This window comes from Grammomys surdaster, unplaced genomic scaffold (assembly GCF_004785775.1).
Source record: "Grammomys surdaster isolate TR1022 unplaced genomic scaffold, NIH_TR_1.0 201, whole genome shotgun sequence".
NCBI classification, from domain to species: Eukaryota; Metazoa; Chordata; class Mammalia; order Rodentia; family Muridae; genus Grammomys; species Grammomys surdaster.
In genome coordinates this window covers 8,021,744-8,049,635 of record NW_021604646.1, presented here as the reverse complement: position 1 = coordinate 8,049,635, position 27,892 = coordinate 8,021,744, and the positions used below count along the sequence as shown (strand labels likewise).

General features: G+C 47.5%; 1 protein-coding gene across 1 annotated transcript; it reads left to right on the top strand.

Moving 5' to 3' along the window:
- Positions 1 to 1,271: 1,271 nt before the first annotated feature.
- Positions 1,272 to 27,153, top strand: Adgrg3 (adhesion G protein-coupled receptor G3). The gene is made up of 12 exons (XM_028770439.1): positions 1,272 to 1,342; positions 4,121 to 4,268; positions 15,545 to 15,680; positions 17,097 to 17,243; positions 17,946 to 18,080; positions 18,578 to 18,617; positions 18,745 to 18,836; positions 18,971 to 19,083; positions 21,728 to 22,008; positions 22,168 to 22,261; positions 22,567 to 22,841; positions 26,689 to 27,153. The coding sequence occupies exons 1-12, from the start codon at positions 1,291 to 1,293 to the stop codon at positions 26,799 to 26,801; spliced, it is 1,626 nt and encodes a 541-aa protein (XP_028626272.1). The 5' UTR covers positions 1,272 to 1,290; the 3' UTR covers positions 26,802 to 27,153.
- The last annotated feature ends 739 nt before the right edge of the window (positions 27,154 to 27,892 follow it).

Genomic DNA, 27,892 nt, shown 5'->3' with positions numbered 1-27,892 from the left:
TATAGCTGGACAGCTCCCCAGAAAGTGGAGCAGAGCTAGCTCAGACCTAACAGGGGTGTCAGTAGCAGGCAATAGTATTGAGGCTCTTCTATTCACATGAGTAGGTGTGGACATCCAAGGGCCTGGCCTTATCCATGACTTTCTTGGGGTCAGCAGACTGATAATGCTCCACCTCTTCCCCAAGCATGTGTATGTGTGTATGTGTGTTTGTGTGCATGTGTGTATATGATTCCCCTTCTTCCTTCCTGGACCAACAGGGACCAGCCTGGGGAGGGTGACTGTCATTTCACAGAACTGATGACTATCATGTGCTAGTTCTGGTTAACTGATTAAGTACCTCCTCTACAGAGCAACTCCACGAATCTCATGTCACGAGTCCTTCCCGTGCCTGTGAGAGGGGTCAAGTAGCAGATACCTCCTGCAGGGTCATCAGGTTGGGCAGTGGCCACAATAGATATGTCAAGCCAATGAGCTCCCCCAGATGCCGGCTACGTCCACAGGGCCCATCCTCCTATTCCGGATACTAGCCCACCAGCTTATCCTCCCTGTTATCCTGCCTTGTGGGAGAGGCTCAAGGCCTGCAGCATCACATCCCCTCCGCTCTCCTCTAGGGGACCATGAAGGTTAGGTTTGCATCCGGCCTTCTTCATAGGCTTTCCACATCTTTGTCCTCACGGGTGTGCTTGGCTGGTTACAGGTCTCATCAAATCCAGACACTGACAATCAGCCTGAGTATGACCCTCCAGGAGCTGTCTACTGCTTGGCCCCTCTCACGGCCATGAAAAGGGCTCATGATATGAGGGCTCATGAGGTGAGTGGAGTTGCTCTGTAGAGGAGGTAAATAATCAGTTAGCCAGCATAAGCACATGATAGTAATCAGTTCTGTGAAGTGACAGTCACCCTGCCCCCCACTGTTGGTCCAGGCAGGAAGAAGGGGAATCATATACACACAAACACACATACAGAGGCAGGAATGAGTCTCAGACACCCTTGCTAGGGAGATGGGGAAGGAGTGCACTGGCAGTTCCCTCTGCAGGTGGTCTCATGAGCATGCCTCTGTGTGTGTGTGTGTGTGTGTGTGTGTGTGTGTGTGTGTGTGTGTTACAAAGCTCCGCCCAGTTCCTCACATTCACCTTTCACAACCCCTCTGATGATGCCATTCATTGGTCAGGAAGAACGAGAAAGAGGCCACAGGAAACAGTGGCCACACGTCAGGGGGCAGGAAGAAGGCCAGTTGGTCAGAGCTTGGGATCGAGGGACCACACAGTCATAGGACTCCACTGAGCACTGATGGCAACAGCCAGGAGCCTGGGCCTCCTGTTCTTTCTGCTGCTGACTTCAGGTGAGTGAGCGGGCTAAGTCTGGAAGACTCTGTGCTGCAAAGGGCCCCCAGGGAAGCATAGGAAGAGAACCAAGAATTCAACCAGGATGGGAAAATGGGGCATCATAGTGACAACCTCATCATCTCTTCTGGCCTTGTCCCTCCAGGTCATCCCTGTCCTAATAAGTTCTATCTTGCCGGGTCTCAGGCTCCTGTTGGCACTGCATAGTGTGCTGTAGGTGAGCAATAAAGAGAATGTCCATCTGGCCTGGCTAGAACCAGGTTCTAGGACATGGTGGGTCAAACAAGCTCTTCAGTTCTGGGCTCCAGGAGAAGGCATCAGGGGCTCTGGAAACTGAGCCTGGAAGGACGGGCAGCTGCTCTGCCCACATAGTCCATCATAGGCTCCCCATCCCTGTCAGCACTGTTCATTGTCGTCAGTGACAGGAGCTGGGACCCAGACCACTCCCATCACATACTGTTCAGCTTAATACACCAACATGAGGTTCCCAGCTTAGCCTGCTGCCACCCTCACCTCCATGGATGGTTGTGTCCTTCTTGACAGCTGAGTGATGGCTATGTGGAGTGGTGAGGTGCTCCCGTCCCCGTGCCTCTCCTTGTTTGCTCCAACTTTGGCAAGTATCCTCAGGTGTCTGCCTCTCTGAGTGTCTGTCACTTGTAGACAGGCGACTAGCCACACGGATTAGCATCTCTCAGTTCAGAAAAAAAAAATCTCTTCTGTATGGCTCAAAAGTGGACCAGGTATTGTGACATATCATTACACTTGGAAGGTAGAGGCAGAGGATCAGGAGTTTGAGTTCTGTCTCAGCTACATAGTGAGTTTGAAGCCAGCCTGGGCTATTAGAAACCCTAGAAATAAAAGTGGATATTATAGGTGACAGGACTGTCTTTCTCATGGTCAGGGGCATCCTTGGGACAGAGCAGGCAATGCTGGACAGGCCAACAAGGCTCTTCTGAGTGGAAATGTAGATCCAGTGGTGGCAGGGATTCTTGTAACTGGGTGATGTGTCAGTCACTTGAGTGACATAGGAGGTGAAATTGGATGTCCTTTATCCATTTATCCACTGGCTCTTTGCTCACACACTCAAGAAACATACATAGTGCCAAAAAGAGGCACGAAAATGGTAGCTGCTTGCCTGAGGGAGGCTCTTGGCACCCTGAGCCTGAAAGGCAAGGAATGGGCTATTCTCAGGCATTGGCTACAGAAGGCAAAGAGGCTGGCAGTGAGTGGAGGGAAGGGAACTGAAGGAACAAGGGGAAGGGTACAGGGAGCATATGTGTCACCTTCTGGCTTGTGACATCCAGCCTGCCCCCACCTGCTGTACTCCCAACTGTTGAACTCACACCAAGACTCTCAAAGTCCTCAGAAAACACCTCAGAGACACAGTGCTTTCTAGGATCTTGAGTTTGAAGCTAGCCTGGGCTATACCATAGGAAAGGACAAAGCGGGGGGGGCTGGGGGATAGGGAACCACAAGAACTAGGCTGGGATTCCCAGCAAGATGGAGAAAAGCTGTATTCTCACCCACACTGAGGCCACCCCCACTGGTCCTAACCCCTGACCACCTCTCCTTCATTGATTTCACGTGAATGCAAATGGGACTGGTCTCAGAGTCTAGGCTAGCACCTTGCCTCAGTATGTCTTATAAGCCCCATATACTATCTGAAAGCCGAAGAGAAATTGAACAACATATAGACCCAAATTTTATAAAATATGCTCTAATATGTTCTGCCCTGTTCACTCTTTGTCCTGCCATGCCTTTATCATGAATTTTATTTTCTGTACTAATATTTGAAAATGAACCAGTTTCCTTTAAATTGAAAGTGGTAATGTCCATGATATATATATTTTTAAATCAAACACCAGCAAAGGATATTTAAAAAGCAAACCCTACCTCAAGAAACCAACCAACAACAACAAAACAGAACCAAAAACCCGACCAAACAAACAAACAAAAGTCACACCATAGCCAGTTGTGGCGGTACATGCTTTTAATCCCAGCACTTGGGAAGCAGAGGCAGGAGGATCTCTGTGAGTTTGAGGCCAGTTTGACCTACATAGTGAGTTCCAGAACACCCAGGACTATGTAAAGAGACTAACTCTGTCTCAAAAGAAGAAAAAAAAAAAGCTACATCTTCCAGAATACCTCAGATGGTCTGTGTGCTCAGGGATTTATCTCTTTCATCTCTAAAACTTAAAGGGTGAGAGGACCAGGCCTCAGAGCGATTGAGTCATTTACCTGAGGACAAACGGCTAAGCAGCGACAGGAAGCTTCTGCATTCTATAGCACAGGGCTCTACACCACAAGCCACAGAATTGGTCTCTAGTCCTGGAGCAGCTTCCAACATCTGCTGACTACTCCCCAGCCTCAGCCTGCTGCAGCCTCTACCCACTCCAGGCAGAGCTGGGAGGCTAAGGCAAAGTAAGTCAGAATACTTACAAGAGTTATAGAATCGGCCGCAGCTGCCTGGCCTGGGAGGAGCTGATGGAGGAACTGCAGGAAACCAGGCAGGCTCTGTGCAGGCGGTGGCTAAAGAGTCACAGTACTGATAGATTAAAACTTACTGCGCACTACCACACAAAACCTTTGTCTGGAGAACCACATGCCCTATTTCCCCAGCCCTGTGAGGTGAGAATGCATCTTCCCCCCCCCCCCCAGAACTCCCAGACTGGGGAGGGTGGAGTCTGCCGGAGTGCTGCTGAGTAATGGACCAGCTACCTCTCCTCGGCCACTGCCCCTCTCCCACCTGCCTCCTCTCACTCCACTTCCTCCCTTAGATGAGCAGATCACTGAAGGGCCGAGGAACGTCTGCCTGCTCAAGGAGAACCCTGAGTATGCCAACTTTGACTTGAATGACACCGCTCAGTGTTTCACCAAGTGCGAGCAATCAGCCGACATCTCCTGTGACGTGGGGAACTTGCAGAGGTGAGGGGAGAGGAGTCTGGGAGGAATGGGAGGGGATGGCCTGTTGGGAGGCCATACAGCTATAAGTCCCCAGGGCCCTAGAATAACATGCTGTTTCCCTTTCACCCCTTCATGTTCTCCTTGCCCTGGCCCTGCCCTGGCTCTGCCCTGGCCCTGCCCTGGCCCTGCCCTGGCCCTGCCCTGGCCCTGCCCTGGCTGTCAGAGTCGCTACTGATTAGAACAGTGGTTCTCAACTTGTGGGTCTTGATCCCTTTGAGGGTCAAACGACCCTTTTACAGGGGTGGCCTAAAACAGTTGGGAAACACAGATATATACATTACGCTCATTACAGCAGCAAAATTACCGTTATGAAGTAGCACCAAAAGTAATTTTATAGTTGGGAAGGTCACCAGGACGTGAGGAACTGTATTAAAGGGTCACAGCATTAGGAAGGTTGAGAACCACTGGACTAGAGGATGCAGAGGTGAATCAGCCAATCTCTGCCTTGGGAGCAGCAGAGGGACAGAGATGCGCACAGTGATGATGTCAGAGGTGATCAGTCAGAAACGCACAGTGATGATGTCAGAGGTAATCAGAAGTGTGGACAAGGAGCCAGCTTAGCACAAAAGAGGACATCTGCCAAGGCCTTGTCCAGGGGGCGGCCTGGGAAAGGGCTTTGGGGAGTACAAAACAGTTTTTCTGGTGAACCCACACAATGGTGGGGGGTGGGGTGGCTGCTTAACTTCACAGTATTGGGACAGGACTACAATGCTTTGAATTATAAGTGTGCAAAGAGGTGCAGGGGACAGAGGTGGCAATGAGACAAAGGGTGTATCAAACTTGAAATACAAGCAAGGAGTGGGGTGAAGGACCAAGTTAACTAGACCATTATGGGAAACGGGGAGATGGCATATTTGAAATTAAGAACCAGTCAACTCTGCATTCTAGGTTGATTGATTGTACTTCAGGGCTGTCCAGAGGTGGTGACAAATGTAGAGATGTGGTCCAATAGGGTGGAATTCTGTTGGCACTGTGAAGCTGCTCAGGAAAGATGGCTCAGGCAGGCTTCATGAGACCAAGAAGCTGGCTAGATGGCGCAGGGGAGACAAAGCTTTCTGGTGCTGTCCCTGCTGGAATCATTGCCCAACTAGCTCTGCCTCTCTGCTCTTCTCTGGGATCTAGGTGAAGGGACCCAAAGCTCACCTGGGATACCACAGAAGTGCCCAGCTTACCGCCAGAACTCAGAAAACGGTTGTTGAAGGGATGAATGAAAATCTTTGCTCAAAGCTAGCTGTTAAGATGGTGTTCATATTGAAGTTCATTCTTTCAGTGTCCTGGAAGTGACCTGAGCCTAGCCTACAGTCACTCTGGCAGCCTCTTAGACAGTGTGAAGTCCAGGGTGCCCGAGTGACATCACAGCTCAGATAAGCACCTTGGAGAAAGCAGGCGCCTTGGTACTGAAGGATGTGATCTGGTCCCACTTCATCCCTACAGTTGCCCTTTTCTCTTCATAACGACACTGTCTTCAGCTACTTTTCTTACCGCTGTAACAGGATACATGGCAGGAACAGCCCAAGGGAGGAAAGGGTGTCGTCCTCCATGGTGGGAAAGGCATGGTGGATGGACAGGCTCTGTTCATGGCAGCAGAGGCTTACAGCATCATGAGCTCTTACACAACTTGTTAGGGAGGAGCACAGAAGCAGAAGGGAATAGGAAGCAGGCCTGGCTATTCTTCTACATATACCACCTAGGCCCAGCTTCTCAAAGGCTCCATGACCTCTAAAAATAATACCACCAGAGGATGTTGAAGTATTGAAACATATGAACCTATGGGGACATTTTACATTCAGACCATAAAAAAAAAACATGCTCTGAGGTAGGTCCTGTTATCAACCCATTTCTCAGATGAGAGAATCGAAGCTCTATGCAGTTGAATAACTTGCCTGTGGTTATACAGCAGGTAAGAGGCAAAATTGATAAGAGCTTGTATAGGAGGCTCAGAGGAGGCACTTGATGTGATAGGCTGGCCCCAGACTACCAGTGCTCAGGTGGCTTCTAGTTTATCTACCTGTAAAATGGGATTTATGGGATGATGGTGGAGGCTAAATAATTCTGCACCTGAGTGCTGTGGTAACCCCATCATCCACACTGTTACAATGCCACATCCTCAAGCCCCTGCTCTCAAGCTCTCAGCCTTCCTCATAGCCTCACTGAAGACTGAGCAAATACTGCACAGAGGAACTATTAGCTGATAGCAGGAGCTCAATCAATGTTGGTGGGCTTTCTTGTAATGGACCTCTTGATTATAAAAGTAACACATGCTGGGCATAGTGGTGCAGCCATTAAGGCAGAGCAGGTGAGTCTCTGAGTTCAAGGCCTGGTCAACAAAGTAAGTTCCAGGACAGCCAGGGCTGCAGAGTGAGAGCCTGTCTCAGAAAACAAACAACAGCCGGGCAGTGGTGGCGCACGCTTTTAGTCCCAGCACTTGGGAGGCAGAGGCAGGCAGATTTCTGAGTTCGAGGCCAGCCTGGTCTACAGAGTGAGTTCCAGGACAGCCAGGGCTACACAGAGAAACCCTGTCTCGAAAAAAAACAAAAAAAAGAAAAAGAAAACAACAACAAAAAGTAATACATATTCATTGAAAATTTGTTATAGAAAGAAAGTGAGAATTTCTCTTAACCCATCAACCAGAGCTGGCTACTGTCTTTATCTGGATGTGTATCTCTTTAGCATCTTACATGACATATAATTTATTTTGTGATATGGGTGGCTCATGCTTTTTATCAGGTATCGTAGTGAACTTGTATTCCTAGGCTTGGAATTAGTGACTTGTGGGAGTAGGCAAAGGGTTAACTCCAGCAGAAACTGGCTAAAGTAGTCAGGTCGAATGTTACTTCCACAGGCAGATTGTGAATTCCAGTTACCCTGTGGCTTTGTCAACTCTTGGTCTTGTCTGCCTTTCCTCATTAGCCATCCTTTCAGGTTTCTAGTGCGCCTCGTGGTGATTGTGATGAGTGACGTCAAGCGCCTTGCTATATTCCTTTCATATCTTGACAACTCTATTTCTGCTTGTTGGTCTACAAAGCTGTTTGAATTTTCCAGAGTGATTTTGGGCATCCTTTGTTTGTTCTGCACATCTCTTTGTTGTGAATATACACATTGAGAATATTCTTCCTCTTCGTGGGTTTCCTGTTCACTTCCTCCTCAGCACTGTCTTTTGACCATTGCTAAAGGTTTTTATTTTATTAGTGTAACTGATCAGTCTTTAGATTTACTTTAAGTGTTGGTGTGTGTGTGTGTGTGTGTGTGTGTGTGTGCATGTGTGATGTTGGGGATTAACATGTCACAGCATGTGTGAAGTCAATTCTCTCCTTCCACCTTTACATACATTTTGAGACTTGTGAGACACACATGCTCCTTAACACATCTCACCAGGCCTATTGCCTGTTACTCCTGTTCTGTTCCGTTCCATTCCGTTCCGTTCCGTTCAGTTCCGTTCCACTCCGCTCTGTTCTATTCTAAACTAGGCAGACATGGCTGTTGGAGCACCTTTAATCCCCAAACCCAGCAGATGGAAGCAGAAAGATTAAAGAAACCAAGTCAGTCCTCCGGTACTAAGTGAACAAGGCCAGCCTAAGCTCTTTAAGACCAGACTCTGTCACAGACAACAAAACAAAACAATAAAAACAATTGCTTTCTACACCAAGACCACAAGAATGCTCCTTCTCTGCTTTCTTCAAAAGCTTCCTTGCTTCTTTGCTCACGGGACTAAGATCTGACAAAAAAAAAAAAAATCAGACAGAGGAAAAAAATTGCTGTTTATTAAGGACCATAGAGTCTCAGGTTTGTTTCTCTTCCTTCACACACCTCCCCTGAGACCCTGATGCCCTGCTGGGGCTCTGTAGCCCCTGTGCCTGTCTGTAGGCAGAGCCTCATATCACACAGGCCATAGTCAGCACTGAGCCACATTCTTCCCCTGGACATGTCTGTCTGGTGACACACAGGAAGAGAACAGTATTTGGGAATGGCTTCCTCCCCTTAGCATGCTCTTGCCATCTGTTCCTGCCGTGACCAGCAAGGTGTGTTTTGTGACCAGCAGTGACCTCCATTCATCAGCAATTCAAACTCTCAGAAGAAAGGGTGTAGGAAGAACAGATGTTCTTCCCAGGAGAAGAGAGGCCACAGGCGCTGAACCTCATGTTCATGGTTTTCTACAGGATGTCACCTCAAGGTCGTCCCTGTCCTAGCTGCTGTTGACAGCAAACTGCAATCACCTTTTATGACTTCATTTCTTCATGCATTCTTAGGAAAACAAACAGCTCTTCCTGATTCAGAAGCAGAAGCCCAAAGCCATGGTTCTTAAAAAAAAATAGATACGCTAAGAAATAATAATGACAACTTGTTGATATTATTATTATTATTATTATTATTATTTGTAGTAGTAGTAGTATATTTAAATATTTAAATACACAAATGCTAGAGCTGGAGAGGATGGCTCAGCAGTTATGGGGACTTACTGCTCTTGGAGATGATTCAGGCTGAAGTCCCTGCACCAGGTGGCTCCCAGGCACCTGTAACTTCTGTTGCAGGGGATCTAACACCCACCTCTGGCCTCTTCAGGCTCCTGTCTCAAAGACTGTACAATTTGCATGTGACTACACATATCCTTCTACCCCTCCCTCAGAAAGCTGAAAAATATTTCTAGTCTCACAGAAGGCCTCTCATGCTTCCCCCAAGTAACACCCTACCATGGTGGTAATCATGACTGGTGGTTCATTTTTCTTAACATTTATTTTTAGATATTTTTGCTAGGTTTATATATTTTACTTTTGTCTGTTTTGCTTACATGTGTATGTGTACCCTATACATGCAATACCTGTGGAGGCCAGAAGGGGGCACCAGATCCATTGGAGCTGGAGTTATGAATGGGTGGGAACCGCTGTATATATGGGTCATATATATGGGTCTTTTGCAAGTGCAACGAATGCTTTTTATCGCTGAGCCATCTCTCCAGCCCTTGATGGTGACTCTTGACGGTCAGTGTGATTCTATTGAGCAACTAGGAAATTACAGAACATACCTCTGATTGTGTTTGAGGTCATTTCCAGAGATAATAAGATTATGAGGGCTCTGACCTTGCCAATGGTTCAACACACTCATGGATCCAAACCTTGCATAAACTGCTGGGGGCAGGAAAGTGGAACTGGGAAGCTGTCCTACATGGAGGCATCCTTTAAAGAGGTACCTCTTGGCCCTGTCTACTTCCTGTTATGCTCTCTGCTCCCCAGCAGCAATGAGCAGAGCAGCAGAGAAACAGTAAAGACACTGAACCGTGGGCTGAGCCCTCTGAAGCCGTGAGCTGAAACAGTTGTTTTTTGTTTTTGTGTTGTTTTTTTTAAATCATGTCTCTCAGGCAAAGCACACAATGACAAGAGTGCCCTGTGGTCAACATTCTATATCCCAATGCTTTATTTATTAATTTTAAACTTTTCTTGTTTTCAAGTAACACACAATTTTTCCCTTATCAACATGCCTGTGCCACAGTTCTCTCTCCCTCTTCCTCTCTCCCTCCCTTTCCTCCTCTCTCTCTCTCTCTCTCTCTCTCTCTCTCTCTCTCTCTCTCTCACACACACACACACACACACACACACACACACACTTTCTTAATAGAGTCTCCAGCCAAGGTGGGCCTCAAACTCACTATATAATGAAAGATAACCTTGCCCTTCTGATCGTCTTGCTACTATCTCCTACTCACCAGGATTACAGGCATGTGTCACCACACCTGATTTATGGAGAGCTGGATTCTAGCACGCTATATATAATTTGATTTTTAATTTTTGTGGGGACAGGGAGTGTCTGGGTCTCATAGAGCCAGGCTTCAAATTGGCTGTGTAGCTAAGGATAATCTGGAGCCCCCAATCTCTCCGGCTCCGTATCCCAAGAGCTGGAGTCATAGGCGTGCACCACCACCACAGAGTTTGGTATCCTGATATGGATGCACCTGATAAGCCCACATGCTCTGCTCATCATGGACAGAGTTCAATATCAGAGTATTCACATGGTGTGTGAGACTATCCCTGCAGTCACTCTATTCTGCTTATCCATACCCCACTGCTGTCCCTGCTTCACCACGGTCAGCTCTGGCTGCCCTCCTCCTTTTTAGGACCATCTCTGGTCATTTTGTATGAAGGGAGCTCTTTTGCATTGACTTTCCTTTACCACAGTGATCCTCATCCATATTTTATGGTATTTATTTTAGTTCGATTACCACATGCAAATATAGTACATTATGTTGTCCATGTGCCAATTGATGGGCATTTGAATTGGTGCCAGATCTTGATTAGTCTGAATATTGTTCCCATGAACATTTTAATCCAAGTCTTTGAGTCCATATGTTGCCATTTGATAGGGAAATCTATGCTTGGGGACAGATTTGCTGGAGTGTACACTGAATGTATGCTGAGTTTCATAAAAGACTGCCAAACTGTTTCCCAAAGTGGTGGTGCCATTTGCTTCTTGTCAGCAGAACGTCATGTATTTCTGGCCACTCTAGTGTAGAGGGACATCACCTGTGCTTCCCGCTGGTATTCCATCATGAACAATTAGCTCCAACATCGTGCTCACTGGCCACTTGGAGATTTTTCTTTGGTAAAATGGTTCTCTTTCTCTTTCCTTCCTCCTCCTCCTCCTCCTCCTCCTCCTCCTCCTCCTCCTCCTCTTCCTCCTCCTCCTCTTCCTCCTCCTCTTCCTCCTCCTCCTCCTCTTCCTCCTCCTCTTCTTCCTCCTCCTTTTCTTCTTCTTCTTCTTCTTCTTCTTCTTCTTCTTCTTCTTCTTCTTCTTCCCTCCTTCCCTCCTACCTTCCTTCTCTTTCTCCCTCCCTCCTTCTTCTGGTTTGTCAGAATTTTCAGGAGGTCACTTTCTGACAGAGGGTGGTCACCTCAATGTACCTTCATGGTTCATATAGGGTGTGGGGGTTGGGGTCAGTCAAGTAGCTTATTTCTACCTGTCCTCTTGGGGAGTGGTCATCAGGAGCAGCTTGGTATGGGGCAAATATCTGGGTTGAACCCCTCCGAAGCCTGGAGGGTGAGTGTGTGGATGTTTCTGAATGGGAGCATCTGACTTAGACTCGGGATGATTGGCAGCTCCCGAGTGGGGGTGGATCTGTAATCCCAGCCTCAGGAGATAGAAGAAGGAGGGCTGTGAGTTTGAGGCCAGCCTGGGCCTGTCTCACAGAAGAAAAAGGGGAGGCTCCAAACCAACAGACAATAATAAGAATTTACTATATCTGAGAGGCATACTGGGACTCTTCCGAGAAACATCACAAGATAGGAACACATATAAGCAAATATTCACTCACTTTCTTTGTGGCTCACCACTTTATGTGGCAACAAAAATCTTGATACTTCTAAAACTTCCTATTTTATTTGGTACCAATAAAAGCCAACAGCTCTCTGACAGTCAAAGCAAGATAATGTGTGTTGCTCAATGAATTCCGACAGCTTCACCCCTCCATTTCTGGTCAGTGGTCTTCTTATGCTGCCTTGTGTATGCCTTGCATATATTTGCATGGTTTACTTTTCTATTCCATAATTTATTTTCTACTTCCTCTATAGAGTCTTCTCTCCTCGATAGCTATGGCTATTCAAAAACAGAGGCAAGGCTGGGATGTAGCTTAGTGGTAGAGCACTTGCTTAGCATGCCTGAGATCCTGTGTTACACGCATACACACACATACACACAGGAGGGGGAGAGAAGAGGGAGGGACAGGAGAGGGGGAGAGAGGAGATAGAGGGAGGGAGAAAGAGGGAAGAGGGAGACAGGAGAGAAGAGACAGAAGATAGAGGGAGAGGGGAGAGAAGAGAGGAGAGACAGGAGGAGAGGGAGGGACATAAAGAGAGAGAGGGAAGGAGAGAGGGAGAGAGGAGAGGGAGGAGATTAAGAGAGAGAATTCTCTTTTGTCTCCAGAGCTACTCCTTTTCATGGACTCAGTTTGGATGTGTCTCTCCCTCTAGCCCCATGTCTCCTACCACTGTCTCAGCTATCACCTGATCAGAGTTTCTTGGAAAAGTGAATATCGGCTAGAGGGTGGGGAGACGGCTCAATCAGTAAGGTATGTGGTGCACATGCATGAGGACCTGTGATCTCCAGGACTACATAAAAAAACAGGTTAGGGGTGATGGAGGAATGGCTCAGCAGGTAAACACTCTCGACACAAGTTTGACAACCTGACTTCAATTCCTAGAACCTACATAGAAGAGTGACAGAACCAATCCCCGCAGTTGTCTCTGAACCCAGATGCAAACTATGGCATGCAATGCAATAAACAAATAAGTGAAGGTAATTAAAATGATTTTAAGTAAGAGGCAGCCATACATGGCTGTGATCCCAGGGCTAGGAAAGCAGCAATTAGGGCCCAAGGCTAGGGAGGAACCAAGGGAGGACCATTTTAAATTTCAGCACCACGGAGAGTGACTCTGACTGCCTTCCTTTTAGAAGAAGCCTGTATTCTATTTGTCTCTAATACCATCTGCTCCCTGGCAGTCAGTTCCCACGTGGCTTGGGTTTCTTTCTTAAAAAATAAACAAACAAGCCATTTATTTAAGCCAGACATAGTGGCACATGCCATTAATTCCAGGACTTGGGAGGCAAAGTCAAGTGTATCTTTATGTATTTAAGGCTAGCCTGGTCTACATAGTGAGTTCCAGCCCAGCCAAGGCTACATAACAAGACCTATCTTTTAAAAAATAAAATAAATGTGTCTATTATTGTGTTTATGATGTGGGCAGGGTCATGCATGCCACTGCACACTTGTGGGGGCCAGAGGACAACTAAAGATAAATGCAGTCAGTTTTCCCTTTCCACCTCTATGTGGGTTCTGGGAATCAAACTCAGGTCACCACGCTTGCTCAACATGTGCCTTTGTCCACAGAAGCATCTTGCTGGTCTGTGGCCCAGTTTTCTTCCCCTGATTCTCCCTCCCTCCTTTTCCTTCTTTCTTTCTTTCTTCCTTTCTTTCTTTCTTTCTTTCTTTCTTTCTTTCTTTCTTTCTTTCTTTCTGTTATGGCTCAGTTTTCAAATGCTGAATTTCTACTATGTAATTAGCTCTTGATAAATGTGTTCAAAGAGATTTATTCAAATAAAATATACAAAGCCAAAAGCACATGAGAAGATGTTTGGCATCACTGGTCATTAAAGAGATGCAAATCAAAGCCACCAGAAGACACCTCTTTGTATTCATAAAGTACAGATAAAAACAATAATACAAAGCCAGGCATGGTATTACACACCTTTAATCTCAGCACTCAGGGGGCAGAGCCAGGCAGATCTATGAGTTTGAGGCCAGCTTGGTCTACAGAGTGAGTTCCAGGACAGCCAGGGCTACACAGAGAAACCCTGTCTCAAAAAACAACATCAACAACAACAAAATGAAAACAAAACCCTTGTGTTGTCAAGGCCATTGTGTTGACAATGGAGCTAGTGGGACTTTCATATACTGGAGATATGGGTGTAATATTGCAGCATCTCAGTAACACCATTCAATGAGAAGCTAAATGGAGAATTACCATATAACCTTGATATGGATGGATATGGTGCCATTTGTATTTTAATACTAATTCTGCTCTCTTGGGAGGGGCTGTGGACTTGGAGTGAGCCAGGTACTTAGGTGACTTCTTGTGAACCAATCTCCTAATGACTAAAGGAGCCAATCATTGGGTGAGGAGGTGGTACTTCTGGGTGCGATAGAGGGAGAGAGGAAGCAGGAGGGAGAGAGGGCTTTTTGGGAAATAGTCAAATGCCTATTCATAGATGGATGTGCAGAGCTACATGTCCATCAGAGGATGAATGCAAAGAGCCGTATGTCCATCAATGATAAGATCCATATGTGCTATGTGCTCGTCGGTAGAGCAATGTATTCATATGCCCACCATTGGACAGGTGATCAGCAGATGGGTGCATTTTATCCAGAAGGACTGAGACCACAAAGCAGGTTTCAGAAATGATAAGAAGAAACAATATACTAAGTGTAAGAAACCAGACTCAGAGGGCCACATGGTGTGTGCTTCAATATACCATAGATTCAAAATAGGCAATGTTTGGACTGGATGTGGCTAGGTTGGTAGACACTTATCTGGCAAGCACAAGGCCCAACACTGGGAAACTGGTGTGGTTAGCACGTGCCTGTAATCCCTACACTCCAGGGGAGGAGGCTGAAGGATCAGTTCAGGTTATCCTTGGCTGCATAGTGAGGATAAGTCCAGCCTAGGCTTCATGAGACCGTGTCCAAAGAAGAAGAGGGGGTATTTACTGAGGACAAAGCAAATCAGATGAATGGTTTGCAGGGGCTGGAGAAAGGGACAGGCTAGCTGCTTAGTGAGCATGGGGTTTCCTTCCGTGGCTATGGGGCTGTTCTAAAGTAAAAAGGTAGTGATGGTTTCAGAGCATCATGGATGTGCTCCATACCACTGAATACTACACGCTAAAATGTTTAATATGCAGGTTATATCTGGCATGTTTCTATTCTAAAAGATAAGCATGGGCTGGAAAGATGCCTCCGCCCTTATGAGCACTGATCGATCTTGTGAAGATCCAGGTTTGGTTCCCGGCACTCATTTGGTGGCTCACAACCATTCCTAATGCCAATGCCAATGCCAGAAGCTCTGATGTGCTTTTCTTAACTCCAAGGACACAAGGCATGTAAACGGTGCACGTACATATACATAGGCAAAATATTTATATGCGCAAAATAAACAGTTTAGAGACAAACATTAAGATACTGTCTTACTTAGGGTTTCCATTGCTGTGAAAAGACACCATGAACAAGGCAAGTCTTATAAAGGACAACATTTAATTGGGACTGGCTTACTAGTTCTGAGATTCAGTCCATTATCATCAATGTGGGAAACAGGGCAGCATCCAGACAAGCATGGTGGAAGAACTGAGAGTTCTACATCTTGTTCTGAAGGTAACCAGAAGACTCTTTCCCAGGCAGCTAGGAGGAAGGTCTCAAAACCCACACCCACAATGACACACTTCCTCCAACAAGGCCACACCTCCTAATAGCACCACTCCCTGGGCCAAGCATATTCAAACACATGAGTTTATGGGGGCCAAACCTATTCAAACCACCACAGATACCCAATCTTCATCTGGACTCCTTCAGGGTCAGTTCTCAAGTCACTCCTCTTTACCTTAAGAGCCCAGGGTCTCTGGTATTCTGGATTCACTATCAGAGCTTGATGAGTGGATGGCTCAGTCTGCAAACTCCTCCTTCCCCAATCCCTTGCTCCTTGCAGATATTGGTTGAACTATGAGTACTACCTGCTGGAGAATTCCTTGGAGACTGTGGACATGCCTTTTGTTAAGGCATTGATCCAGAACATCAGCACAGATGTCTCAGAAGACCTGCTATACTCTCTGATGCCCTCCCAGGTGAAGAGCTTCTTGTTGGCTGGCTCAGACCTCTGCTGGTACCCATCAAAGTTTATCCCCCCACTAAGTCCCATTCAGCATAGCTGTCGGTGAATTAACCGAATGAGTGGAACCTGCTGGTGGATTAGCCAGGGTGTGGGAGATCCATGAACTGGTCCTCTTACCATTGCCCTTGATGTCCTCAGGATGTCTCTCTCCTAGAGCCCTGGGGTGCTCACCTGGAGATGAACCTCTGGCTCCTCCAAGCCTAAAAGTGCCCATTAACCTCTCTGCCAAAGCACATATCTGAAGTCAGAGTAAGGGCACGCTTGGCCTCACAGAGATGGAATGGGAGGAGTCTACATTCACACTGGCCCAGATTGAAATCCCGTCTCTGCCCTTACCAGCCATTGCCTTTATGGGCACACTTACTTTTCTGATCCTCAGTTTTCTCACCTGTAAACAGTAAGAGTATTGCCCACTTCGAGAGTATCAGAAGCCAAGCAGGACGATGCATACTTATCCTCCCAACGCTCAGGAGGCAGAGGCAGGAGGCTTGCTTCTGAGCTCCAGGCCAGCACAGCCTCTTTCTCAAAACATAACAAATGTAAAACAAGCCATAAACATCTTGGAAAGAATATCTGAGTTAATACCAAGATGTTCTTGGTCCAGTGAGGGCTCAGCAAGTCCCCAGCATCCCTGCAGAGATTGAAGGTTCAGGGAGCTGACTGAGTTGCTCATCAGCCTCTTTTGATGCTGTGACTTCTGGGTAGGATCCTTACTGGGCCAAGACATCACCTAAGTGTCCTTTTTGACAAGATCTGGACCTGGAAAGTGAGGTTGGGGCTTCAGCCTCAACACCTGGTCCCCTGTTTCCATGAGTGTGGATCCTCCTGAAACAGGGAGCTAGTGGTTGTAGGCTGAAGCTCTAGGGTACTCAGGAGGCCAGAGACTAGACGAAGAATGCCTAGTGATTTCTGCAAAGATTTGTTCTTACATTCTAACTGTGCTTGCTTTCTAAACCACTTCATTGTTGGGCAGGAGGGGCTTCACAGTCAAGGTGAGCATGAGTCCCCCACACCACCCTCCTCTTATTTCTTCCCAGGACACCCCTCACTGCACACACACACACACACACACACACACACACACAAAAGCAGAGTGTGTCTGTATCAACATAGACCTGCTCCACTGATCGCTGTGATGGAGAAACTGGGGCTCCACTGTTAATGTCTGTCCAAGGGCCCAGCCCATGAGGAGCAGAACCTGGACTGAGCCAGGTGCTCTGTGCCCTGGCCCTGAGCTAGAAAGTCCTCAGATGCTGCCCCTCCACTTGGCATGCTACAGTTTCCCTCCCAATTGGAGTGGTAGTGACATCTGACTTGGGGTTGGAATCCTGAGGAATCCAGCTGGGAGCTGCTGGATCCATGCTTACAGATCCCAAGGCAGGTGATGCAAGGTGAGGACCAGCCTGCTGACAGAGTCCGACTTCCCAAGAGCCTGTTTGGAGCCCTGCCTGGCAACAGGTTTGCAGTCCGGTTGGCCATAACTATTCTAGACATCGGTTCAGGGAATGTCTTCAAGGTAAGAGGCCTGCTGGGAGCCCAGGAAGCTGCAGTGTTAAATGCTCAGGGTCCCTGAGATTGTCTCTAAGGCAGCCAGGTCATCCAAGAGCCATTTCTATAGTCTGTGGCCTGAAGACTATTCTGATACCCTGACATCAGCACCTGCTGACTGTGTATGATGTCCAAGTATGCTTATGCATCCTTGTGTGTCCTTGCACATGCATAAACACACGTGCCCTTCTATATTCCTGAGTGCGTATAATCAGGTGTGCTCAGATGTGACTATTCTTGCACGGGTAAACATACTATCCCTTACCAGTGCATCCCAGATGTGTGCTCCTGAATGCCAGATGTGTGCTCCTGAGGTGTGCATCCATCCATGTAAGCTTACATATGTATACCCTTGGATCTAGAAGCACTCATCCCCTGACCCCCATCTGGAGGTATTCGCTGGCATTTCCCTATATCCTGGTTAGTGTCAAGCTCTTTCAGTTCAGAGGGTGGCTTCTCAGCAAGGTACTATAGAGCCTAGAGCCCAGCCCTGCCTAGCACCACCCAAGTGTGTTATAGAAAGCAGCAGGAAGAAGGGTGGTTATGGCCCCTGGGTCCCTGATCCCCTGATGTCCCAGGCGAGGGCATGTCCTAGAGTTCCCAAGAGCCCTAGATAGGGCAGGTGAGGTCAGCCCATCCCATAGCTAGTCTCCTGCCAATCTCCTCCCAGGGCCCCAAGCTCCTTGAAGACAAGGGCAGCAGAGTGTTGAACAACCGCATGGTGGGCTTGAGCGTGCGCCACATGAATGCCATTGGGCTGTCGGAACCTGTAGAGATTACCTTCTCCCACCAGCGTCAACCACCTGTGAGTCTGCTGCCCAGAGCCCAGCAGTTACCGTGGGGCACACAATGCATGAGCTCTGAGAAGCCACGCATGGGACCTTGTGCCCTTTACCCTTCTCCATGTGTGCAGACAAAACCATTGGGATCATGCACAGTTATGCCCAAAGACATCTGTCTGCCCTGCACATGTGAACACACATGCCCCCTACACCCTCCTACCCCCATGTTCATAAATGTTTGGGGACCTGGAGAACCCATGTGCATACATGCTTCCTACGCCTGCCAGGCAATGATCCTGAAGGCATGCATGAACAGACAGGCAAACACTCTTGTGCCATATGTGTTGTGTCTCCCACACGCACAGTGGTCCAGGGAGCATCAGCTGATGGAGTCAATCTCCCCATGTGGGCTAGAGGACTTCCTCTTAAGGCACATGCAGACCACTGATAGTGCCCTGTCTTCTTTTCTTTCTCCCTTTCCTGCCTCCCTCCTCTCCTGATTCATACTCTCTGGTTTCAGAATATGATCCTCACCTGTGTATTCTGGGATATGGCTAAAGGTAGGTTTGGAAGACCTTTCTAGAATGAGAAAAGAGGAAGCTACAGGCTTCCACAGGGCAGAGGGTGAGGACAGAGGCAGGCTCTCTCTTTCCTCCTCCCCTGCTCTTACTTTGCTGTGGTCCACAGGAGACTGGGATTCCCACGGGTGCTCCACGGAGCTTGGGGATGAGAGAACTGTCTGCCGTTGTGACCACTTGACCTTCTTCGCCTTGCTGCTGGTAACAGCCCATGCCATCCTGATCGCAGTGGTCCAGCCTCTGTCCCTGGGAGAGGCTGCCTGGCTGGCTGGGGTTTGGGAGATATGTGGGCCTGGCCTCTCAGTGATGTGATCAGAACTTGGGGTCGTCTACAGAGGCCGATCTTGGACCAGGCCACAGCACAGACTCTCACTCGAATCTCCCAGGCAGGCTGTGCAGTCTCCATGATCTTCCTGGCTTTCACCATGGTTCTCTATGTGACCTTCAGGTAAGTAAAGACACTCCCTTTTCCTCCTGCCCTCAGGGAGGTACAGGATAGGGATAAGGTGTCTTTGTTCTGGGGCCTCTCATTGTCTTCTCTGGTCTTTTGTTAGCTCACTGAGAAGGTGGAACTTGGGGTTGAAGTTGAAGTTGAAAGTGGCAGAAACTCAACTCAGATTGGCCAACACAGGGCATGAGTGGTTTGTGGAAAACTCACAGCATGTGGCCTCCAGGCAGGGAAAGAACTAAGGGCTCCAGCTGATGCTCCCCGGGGATTGGTCTCTTCTTTTCTTTTTTTCACAGCTTGCTCTCTCTCTTGTCAGGATGTCAATTTCACCCTGGTGCCTTGAGATTTCCGGGCTCGGGTCCAGCTCCTTAGATATTCAAGCAAAAATGAAGCTCCAGAATTGAAGCCTTTAAGAACAAACATTTCAAAATAATTATAGACTAACTGGAAATTGCAAAAATAGCACAGACAGTCTGTGGTTCCTTCCCGGAACTTCCTCAAGTATCAAGTCGTATGTAACTGTAGAGTGTCATCAAAGCCAGGAAGTTGGCACTGACAGATCATAGCTAAGTAGTCTCAAGACCCCCTTCAGCTCTACTGTTTTAGATAGCGTGCATGTGAGGTGTGTGTGTACATAGTGTGTGTGTGCACACATATATGTGTGTGTGCACATATGTATAGTGTGTGTGCACATGTGCATACATGGGCATACACATGTATATGTGTGTGTGGTGTGTGCACATGCATACATGTGTATGCATGTGTACATAGTGTGTGTGTGTGCATGCACATGTATATGTGTATGTATAATGTATATGTGCATACATGGGCATACACATGTAAATGTGTGTGTGGTGTGTTTGCATCTATGTATATGTATGTGTATGTAGTGTGTGTGTGTGTGTACATGCTAATGTATATGTGTGTGTGTAGTGTGTATTTGCACGTGTTTATAGTGAGTATGCACATGTGCATGCACAGGCATACATGTGAGTGTGTGTATATATGTATGTGTATATGTGTGTGTGTGTAGGGGGTGATATTTAGAAAATGACTCCAAGTCTGGCTTGTTCCCAGGCAGCCACCATGTTCCTGCTGCTTCTCGGCTCTGACCAGGGCTCTGGCTAGCTAGATGCGCAGGCCCTGGCACCCACGAGACACCAGTGTGGGGGATGGCTCTGCCAATCCACCATGCTGCATCCACAAAGCTCGGCTGAACCCCAGACAGTATCTGCCATCCTCGCAGTACCCGGTAGAAATGAGACTCTCAAAGCTTAATGATTATCTAAAGGATTTACATATGTATAAATGCTCAATCAACAAGATGCCCACACAATTAGAGTTGGTATCCAATATCTAACCTTTTGATAGAAGTTGCTACCCAGGACAGCTTTCAGCCCATCCGTGGTTCTCCATGGCCGATAGCCCCCTCTTTCTCCTCCCCTTCCTCTTTTTTCTCCCCTCCCATTCCTCTCTTTTTCTCCTAACTCCACCTCCTCTTCTACTGCCTAATCACCAAGCTCCACTGTGAATAGAGTGTAGCAGAATAAGTATCCTGCTACATGTGCATATCAGTGAATGTATGTGCCCACATCCAAGTAGGAGTGAGGATATGGTTTGCAATATCCTGTCTAAATAAAACTACATGGCCCAGTATTGAGAGTAGTCCTAGTTGCAAAAATGGCTGACTATTAGCCAAGCATATGGTTCCTGTGAACACAGGACTCTAGGGGTCACACTCTTGGGATGCTGAGTGTTCTATAAGTGTGCATGTTTATCTTATGAATATTCAGTTGTCTTAAAGTCTGACTTTGATCACAGGCCAACAATTGGTTGGGCCACTATGGTTACAGGGTAGAACACACAGGCTGGCCAGGCCATTTGGCTACTCTTGGATTAGTGACAAGTGACTAGCCACCATCTTCACAGTTACTTGTGGCTAAGTGTGGGGAAGGATGCCTCTTCATGAATACATGAGTATCTCCAACAAGGGGCAGGCACAGGACAGACACAGGAACAGATAGCACTATCACTTAGCTCTCCTGAGCCAGGGTCTAGCCTAGAACCCCTCAGACCAACTGACTTGGAGGAGTCTGTGGGGTCAGCCTCTGCTCAGCCTTGCCTATCCCTATCCCCTAGAGCCCAGGATTGCCAGAATCCACCTGGAACATTCTTTAGGCTTTCCATTTTCCAGTCCAGGGATCTCTGCTCTCTTTCTCCTGTGCCTTCGTTGCCTCAGTTGCTAAGAAGCCCTGGTTTCAGCCCCTGTGAGTTGTACTTACACCACACCTCCCCTCTCCCACCCCGCCAAGTACTGGTATAGAACACAGTCTCCAGCCCCATCCTCAGTGTCATTTCCTCAGCATCACAAATTACACAATTTAGTTAAGGAATCTGTCAAACAGTAAGGCTGGCAGGATCCAGTGAGCATCCACAGAGCCCAGAGAGCCATGAAGGGACTTGTGCATTAGAACCTGAGAGCTTACACTCTGGTTCCTAGCAAAGGGGGACACTGAATGGTCAGGCAGGAGTGGCTGTGAAGGTGATAGCAGCAATCGGTGACACTGAACTGAGACAGGAAGATAGACCAGCCTGGGCACCTGTGCAAGCTCCTTGGGGCTGCTCACTAGCTCTTCTCTCCCAGGTTCTCTCTGCAGAGGTTCAAGTCTGAAGATGCCCCTAAGATCCACATGGCTCTGAGCATCAGCCTGTTTCTCCTGAATCTTACCTTCTTGATTAATGTGGGGAACAGCTCTCAAGGACCCTCAGCCTCCTGCTGGGTCCGAGCTGCCATTTTCCACTACTTCCTGCTCTGTGTCTTCACCTGGATGGGTCTGGAGGCCTTCCACCTCTACCTGCTGGTCATCAAGGTCTTCAATACCTACTTTGGACACTATTTCCTGAAGTTGAGCCTGCTGGGCTGGGGTAGGCATGGGCTGGAGGGGTAGAGGGAGGCTGGAGGGTTTGATGGGGAAGAGCCTAGGGAAGCCCAAAGACCAAGCGATGGATAGGTAGAGGGACGGGAGGCAATCTCCATCAAGGGGACACTGGCAATGACAACTCACCCGCCTCCCTTGTTCACAGGCCTGCCTGTTCTTGTAGTTATTGGTGCCGGAAGTAGCAACAGTTATGGGGTTTACACCATCCGCAATCAGGAGAACCGCACCTCGCTGGAGCTGTGAGTGGGGCTAAGGGGAGCAGAGAGTATGAAGGCCTTTGGTTTCACTAGAGGGAAGAAGAGAAAGAGGTCTTAGGGAGACACCAGCAATGTCAAAGCCAGGAGGATAGTCAGATCTAGCTGGCTTGTGGTAGAGGGGGTAAATAGAAATCTGAGTCAGAAAGGAGAATAAAGGAGGAGACCCAGGAAAGCCAATGACAATGGGAGTTGGCATCTTCTTGGTCACAAAGGATCATCCAAGGAAGTATCCTGGGGCTCAATGGTCAGGGGTTTCCCCAGCCCCAACGACTATCCACCTCCTGCAGGTGCTGGTTCCAGAAAGAGCCTGCCCTTTATGCTACTGTCCACGGCTACTTCCTTGTTACCTTCCTCTTTGGTGCTGTGGTACTGGCTTTGGTGGCCTGGAAGATCTTCACTCTGCCCAGTGTCACAGCAGGCAAAGGACCGGGGCAGACCTGGAAGTCGGTCCTCACTATACTGGGCCTGTCAAGCCTGGTGGGCATGACCTGGGGGCTGGCTGTTCTCACCCCCCTCGGCTTGTCCACCGTCTACGTCTTCACCCTCTTAAACTCTCTGCAAGGTGAGAACTTGCACCAAGGGGCGCTGGGAATTGGGAAGGGTACTCTACAGATCACAGGATTCCATAGAAGCTAGCTCAAGTCAAAGGTGCTAATTTTAGATATCCAAGACTCTTGTGGGACCCAGGGCAGCAAGGGTGGTTGGTGTCTTGAGGTCAGGATCAGAAAAAGCCACATAAATCAAAGCAGATGTGCCCACCTATTGTTTTGAAGCTGAGTATTGTCTCCTGTCTAGCCTCTGTGACAACTTACTCTTCTCTCTGCTTTACAAAATGGCTGCCTAATATGGCTGCCGACTCTGTGCTCTGAGTCAAATGACTAGTTCTATCTAGTTCTAACTAGGAAGGCAGGGTCATGAGATTTGATGTGACATAACATAGAATCCTTAAGAAGCTTTTAAAGTATTAGTTTTGTTTTGTTTTCTGCAACAAAATACCCATTGTCTTAGGGTTTCATTGCTGTGAAGAGACACCATGACCAAGGAAACTCTTATAAAGGCCAACATTTACTTGGGGCTGCCGTACAGGTTCAGAGGTTCAGTCCATTATCATCAAGGTGGGAAGCATGGCAGCATGCAGACAGGCATGGTGCTGGAAGAGCTGAGAGTCCTACATCTTGATCTGAAGGCAGCCAGGAGGAGATTGTTCTACACTAGGTGGAGCTTGCATACTAGAAGACCTCAAAGCTCACTCAACAGTGACCCATTTCCTCCAGCAAGGCCACACCTCTTAATAGTGCCACTCTCCATATGCCAGACATTCATACACATGAGTCTGTAGGGGCCAAACCTATTCAAACCACCGCACACAACAAAAGCAACCTAATAGAGGTCTTATCTTGGCTCCTATTTCAAGAGTGCAAAGTATACAATGACAGGAAAGGCATGACACAGCTGGCTACACTATACACGATTCACGAAAGAGACAGACAGACAGGCAGGAAGGCAGACAGATAGACAGACAGACAGGTGCTGGTGGGCCGCTTTTCCCTTTTTAGTTTTTAAAATTATGTTTTTTAAAAATTTATTTATCGGGCTGGTGAGATGGCTCAGTGGTTAAGAGCACTGACTGGTCTTCCGGAGGTCATGAGTTCAAATCCCAGCAACCACATGGTGGCTCACAACCATCCATAATGAGATCTGATGCCCTCTTATGGGTTGTCTGAAGACAGCTACAGTGTTTTACATACAATAAATAAATTTTAAAAATTTTATTTATCTATTTGTTTATGTGTGCATGTCCATGTGGACATCAGAGGACAGCCTGTGGAAGTCGCTTCTTTCCTTCCACCATGAGGGATCCTGGTATGGAACTCATGCTGTCAGGTTCTCTGTCAAGTGCCTTTAGGCACTGAACCCTGTCCCCAAGCCTCTTTCATATTTCTTCCAGGTCCTTGGCATGGTGCTTCCAACTTTTAGGGTGGTCCTTTCCACCTGGATTAGCTGATCTAGAAGCTTTCTTACAGTTACTTACTCTGGGGATCAGAGGTTTGTTTCATAGGTGATTCTAAGTCTTATCAAGGTGACAGTCACTGTTAACCATTGCCCAGACAGACAGACAAACAGACATTCAGTACTTGTGTTCCTCATTCATCTAAGTTGGGGCGGTCCTTGTCCCTTCTTCATGTCCTGTTTCATGATGAATAATTACATGTGTGGGACCCAGGAGGTCTTCAATACACAGGGCATAGTTCTAGAGTCCTAAGCCAGAGGCCAGCTCCAGAGGTCCCCAGTAAAACACACAAAGCCACTTGCCCCAGTCAACCAGCTGGTAAAACTAGCAGTGAAATAAAAGGGGGTAGTATATTGAGAATAGCTATCCTGGAAGAACAGGAGAAACCACATCCTCTACCCTGACTTCAGGGTGATGCCAGTCTCGGGGTTATACAGGGAAGGCACAAAAGCCAGGGAAAGCAGCATGCACAGCCAGGACCTTGTTAGTCATTATCTTAAAACAATTATACAGGGATCCGTCTGCAATAAGAAAGTGGCTCCTGCCTTGGAGTAGCTTCAATTTTTGTCAAAAGATGCTCATTTCTTAGACCCGCTATTCCTAGAATCCAAGGTGGCTACAGGAGAGGAAGACTCAGAAAAAAAGAACAAGATTAGAAAGGCAAGGTGGGATAGGTTCGGTCTTCACATATAATATGTGACTGGAGACAGTCGGCACCACTCCCATGCTCTGGAACAGGATCCTGCAAAAGCTGCTGATTAATAATCTACCCATTACGTCAGCCTCGGGAGGAGGATCACCATCATTAGACAAACACTCCTTAAATGTTTAGCATGTCTGTGTGCAGAGTTGAAGCAAGTCTGACCCAGTTTAAGGCAGCGAAGGGGAAACATGCCAAACTTTAACCCTGTTTTTAGTTACACATTGACATCTGCTGGCCCAGATGAAGAGCCATGTTCTTAGCAAAGCAGCCTCCGAGCTGTTACAGATGCAGTATTGATTGCAGTAGAAATCAAACACTACAGATGCTCTCACATGAAGGACCTGGCTTTAAGGTTTATACACACCTTATGTGGGGTGTGGGTGAAGGTCATTACACTAGGAAGGGACCATAGAGAGGAAAAAGAGGTTTAAAGGAAGAAGGTGGGGAGAAGGTAATGAAATGTGTAAGTGGATCGGGGACTATAGGGAAGAGAAGGGTACAGCTGGGTGACAGGGGTGGAGAGGGAGAGCAATCAAAACAAATGCCACGGGGAGTCCCTGGAGAGGTGACTCAGTGCTCGAGAGCACTGGCTTCTCTTGCAGAGGACCCAGATTTGGTTCCCAGCACTCACATGACGGCTCACAACCATCTGTAACTCCAATTCCAGGGGATCCAGTGCCCTCTTCTGGCTTGCTCTGGCACAAAGTGCCCATGCAGTGTTTTTACATAGAGGCAAAACTCACACAAAATAAAGACAATTTTTTTTTAAGAAAAGGAAATGCTACAGTAAAATTACTACTTTCTATGTTAATTTAAAAAACAAACAAGTAACAGACTGGGGAGATGGCTCTGTGGTTAAGAGTACTTGCTGCTCTCACAGAGATCCTAGTTTCAGTTCCCAATACCCACACAGGAGGTTCCCCATCATCTGTAATTCTAGATCCAGTGAATCCAACGCCCTCTTCTGGATTTTGCAGCTACCAGGCACACATGCATACATGCAGGCAAAATATTCATACATAAAAAAAATCTTAAAAAACAATACACACACAATTGCTTTAGGGTCATCTAAGAGAGTTCCCAGAAAAATAATCACAGAGTACACATTTGAAAAATCCCAGAGGTTTAGAATTGGGCAGAGAGGCATCTTGAACTTAGAGGTGACGTCATTCTTCTTGCATGGCTACACTCATATTTGAGCCTGCATGTCTCTCTGACAAGGCTATGTTATTCAGTCCTCTTATCATCCTCCCATGCGCAGTGAGCCCTTGGTACCTTGAAGTTCTCGACATTGTTATTGTTGTATAATGTTTTCATTATAAATTCCCTTTAAACACAAAGCTTGCATTTCTCAGTCTATTCTATACTTTGGTTTCCTGTACTCTACTAAATCCCCCTTTTCATCTGGCTGACATGCATCCTCTAGTAATGCTTTATAAAAGGATGGGGTGGGGAGACCAACGGCTTTACACATCTGAGAATACTTCTGTTTTCTTCTTTCTTTTTGGTGATAGATATGTGTGCAATTTATTTCAAGGCCAATGTTTGTGGTCTGTAAGGGTTTTATTTGGCTCTCTTTCGGGAATAGGTTTCATTTTTGCCTAACTTTTTCATTAAGTGCTTGAACATTTACAGTGGAGTCCCTTCCGGGTCTGTGCTTGTTCCGGGCTCACTGAAACTCTCTCTTCACCACAGGGCTCTACATCTTCTGCTGGTTCATCATCCTCTACTTCCCGACTAAGAGCACCACAGCCTCCTCCTCCGGCACCGCCCGCCTGGACCAGGCCCACTCCATGTCCCAGGAATAGTCTATAGGTGGCTGCAGTTTGCTCTCATCTCTGGCTGGTTTGTGTGACTTTGAACAGCTACCTACTTCCTTCTGGGCCCCATTGCCTTCTCTGTACAGGGTGTCTAAGGAGAGAGAGGATGGGGACCAAGCTGGGCCATGTGGCTTCAAAGTTCCCATTCTGGAGGCTGGAGGGATAATTTGTAGAAGACACTGGTTCAGTTCCCAGCACCCACATGGCATCTCTCAGCTGTCTGTGACTCTAGTTCCAAGAGATTTGACACTCTCCTCTGGCCTCCAAAGGACACCAGGCATGAAGGTGCTGCATATATCCACATGCAGGCAAACACACACACACACACACACACACACACACACACACACACACACATATATATATATGTGTGTGTGTGTAATAGAAATGCATATATATATATATGTAATAGAAATTTTAAAAATATTTTAAAAGCTCCCATTCAGATGTGTTCATGGGTCCAGAAAGCCACACATGCAGATCTGCAGGACTCTAACGTCCCTATAAGCCTTAGAGTCCCAGCCAACAGTGTTATTTTTACCCCTGCTGCTATGGAGACAGATCTCTATAGCTAAGCAACTGTTTTCAGCCATGGACCACCTCTGATTTCACCAGGAGCCTGAGTCAAAGAGTGTAGACTTGGAGAAACCCCTTAAAGAAACTCCAGTCTTTCCCCCTCTTCCCCTGTCACTCACACTTGGGAGGCTGCCTGTGCCCTCCGAGGGACACTCAGGAGGCTGTTGTTCTGTATGTGCTGAGGAAGCGGAGGTTAGGTTTGTTTGGGGCTATGATCCTCTTGTATCTACTCTTCCCTCATCCTTCTTGCCCAGTCAGGGCCCATCCTCATTGCTTACTGTGCCAATGAGGGTGGAGGTCCTTCTTGGTGCTCACGACACTTACAGAGAATGCCACTGAGCAGGTGAGCTTTCAGCAACATCCCTCACCCCTTGTCCCACTTGGCTGCCAGGTGTGTGGTGCAATTCTGATCTGCTGTCATTGTGGGGCAGAAGTAGAGATCCAGAACCAGAGACATGTCTGCTCCATTTATATATGGCCAAAGTGGGAAAGGGAGAAAAGGT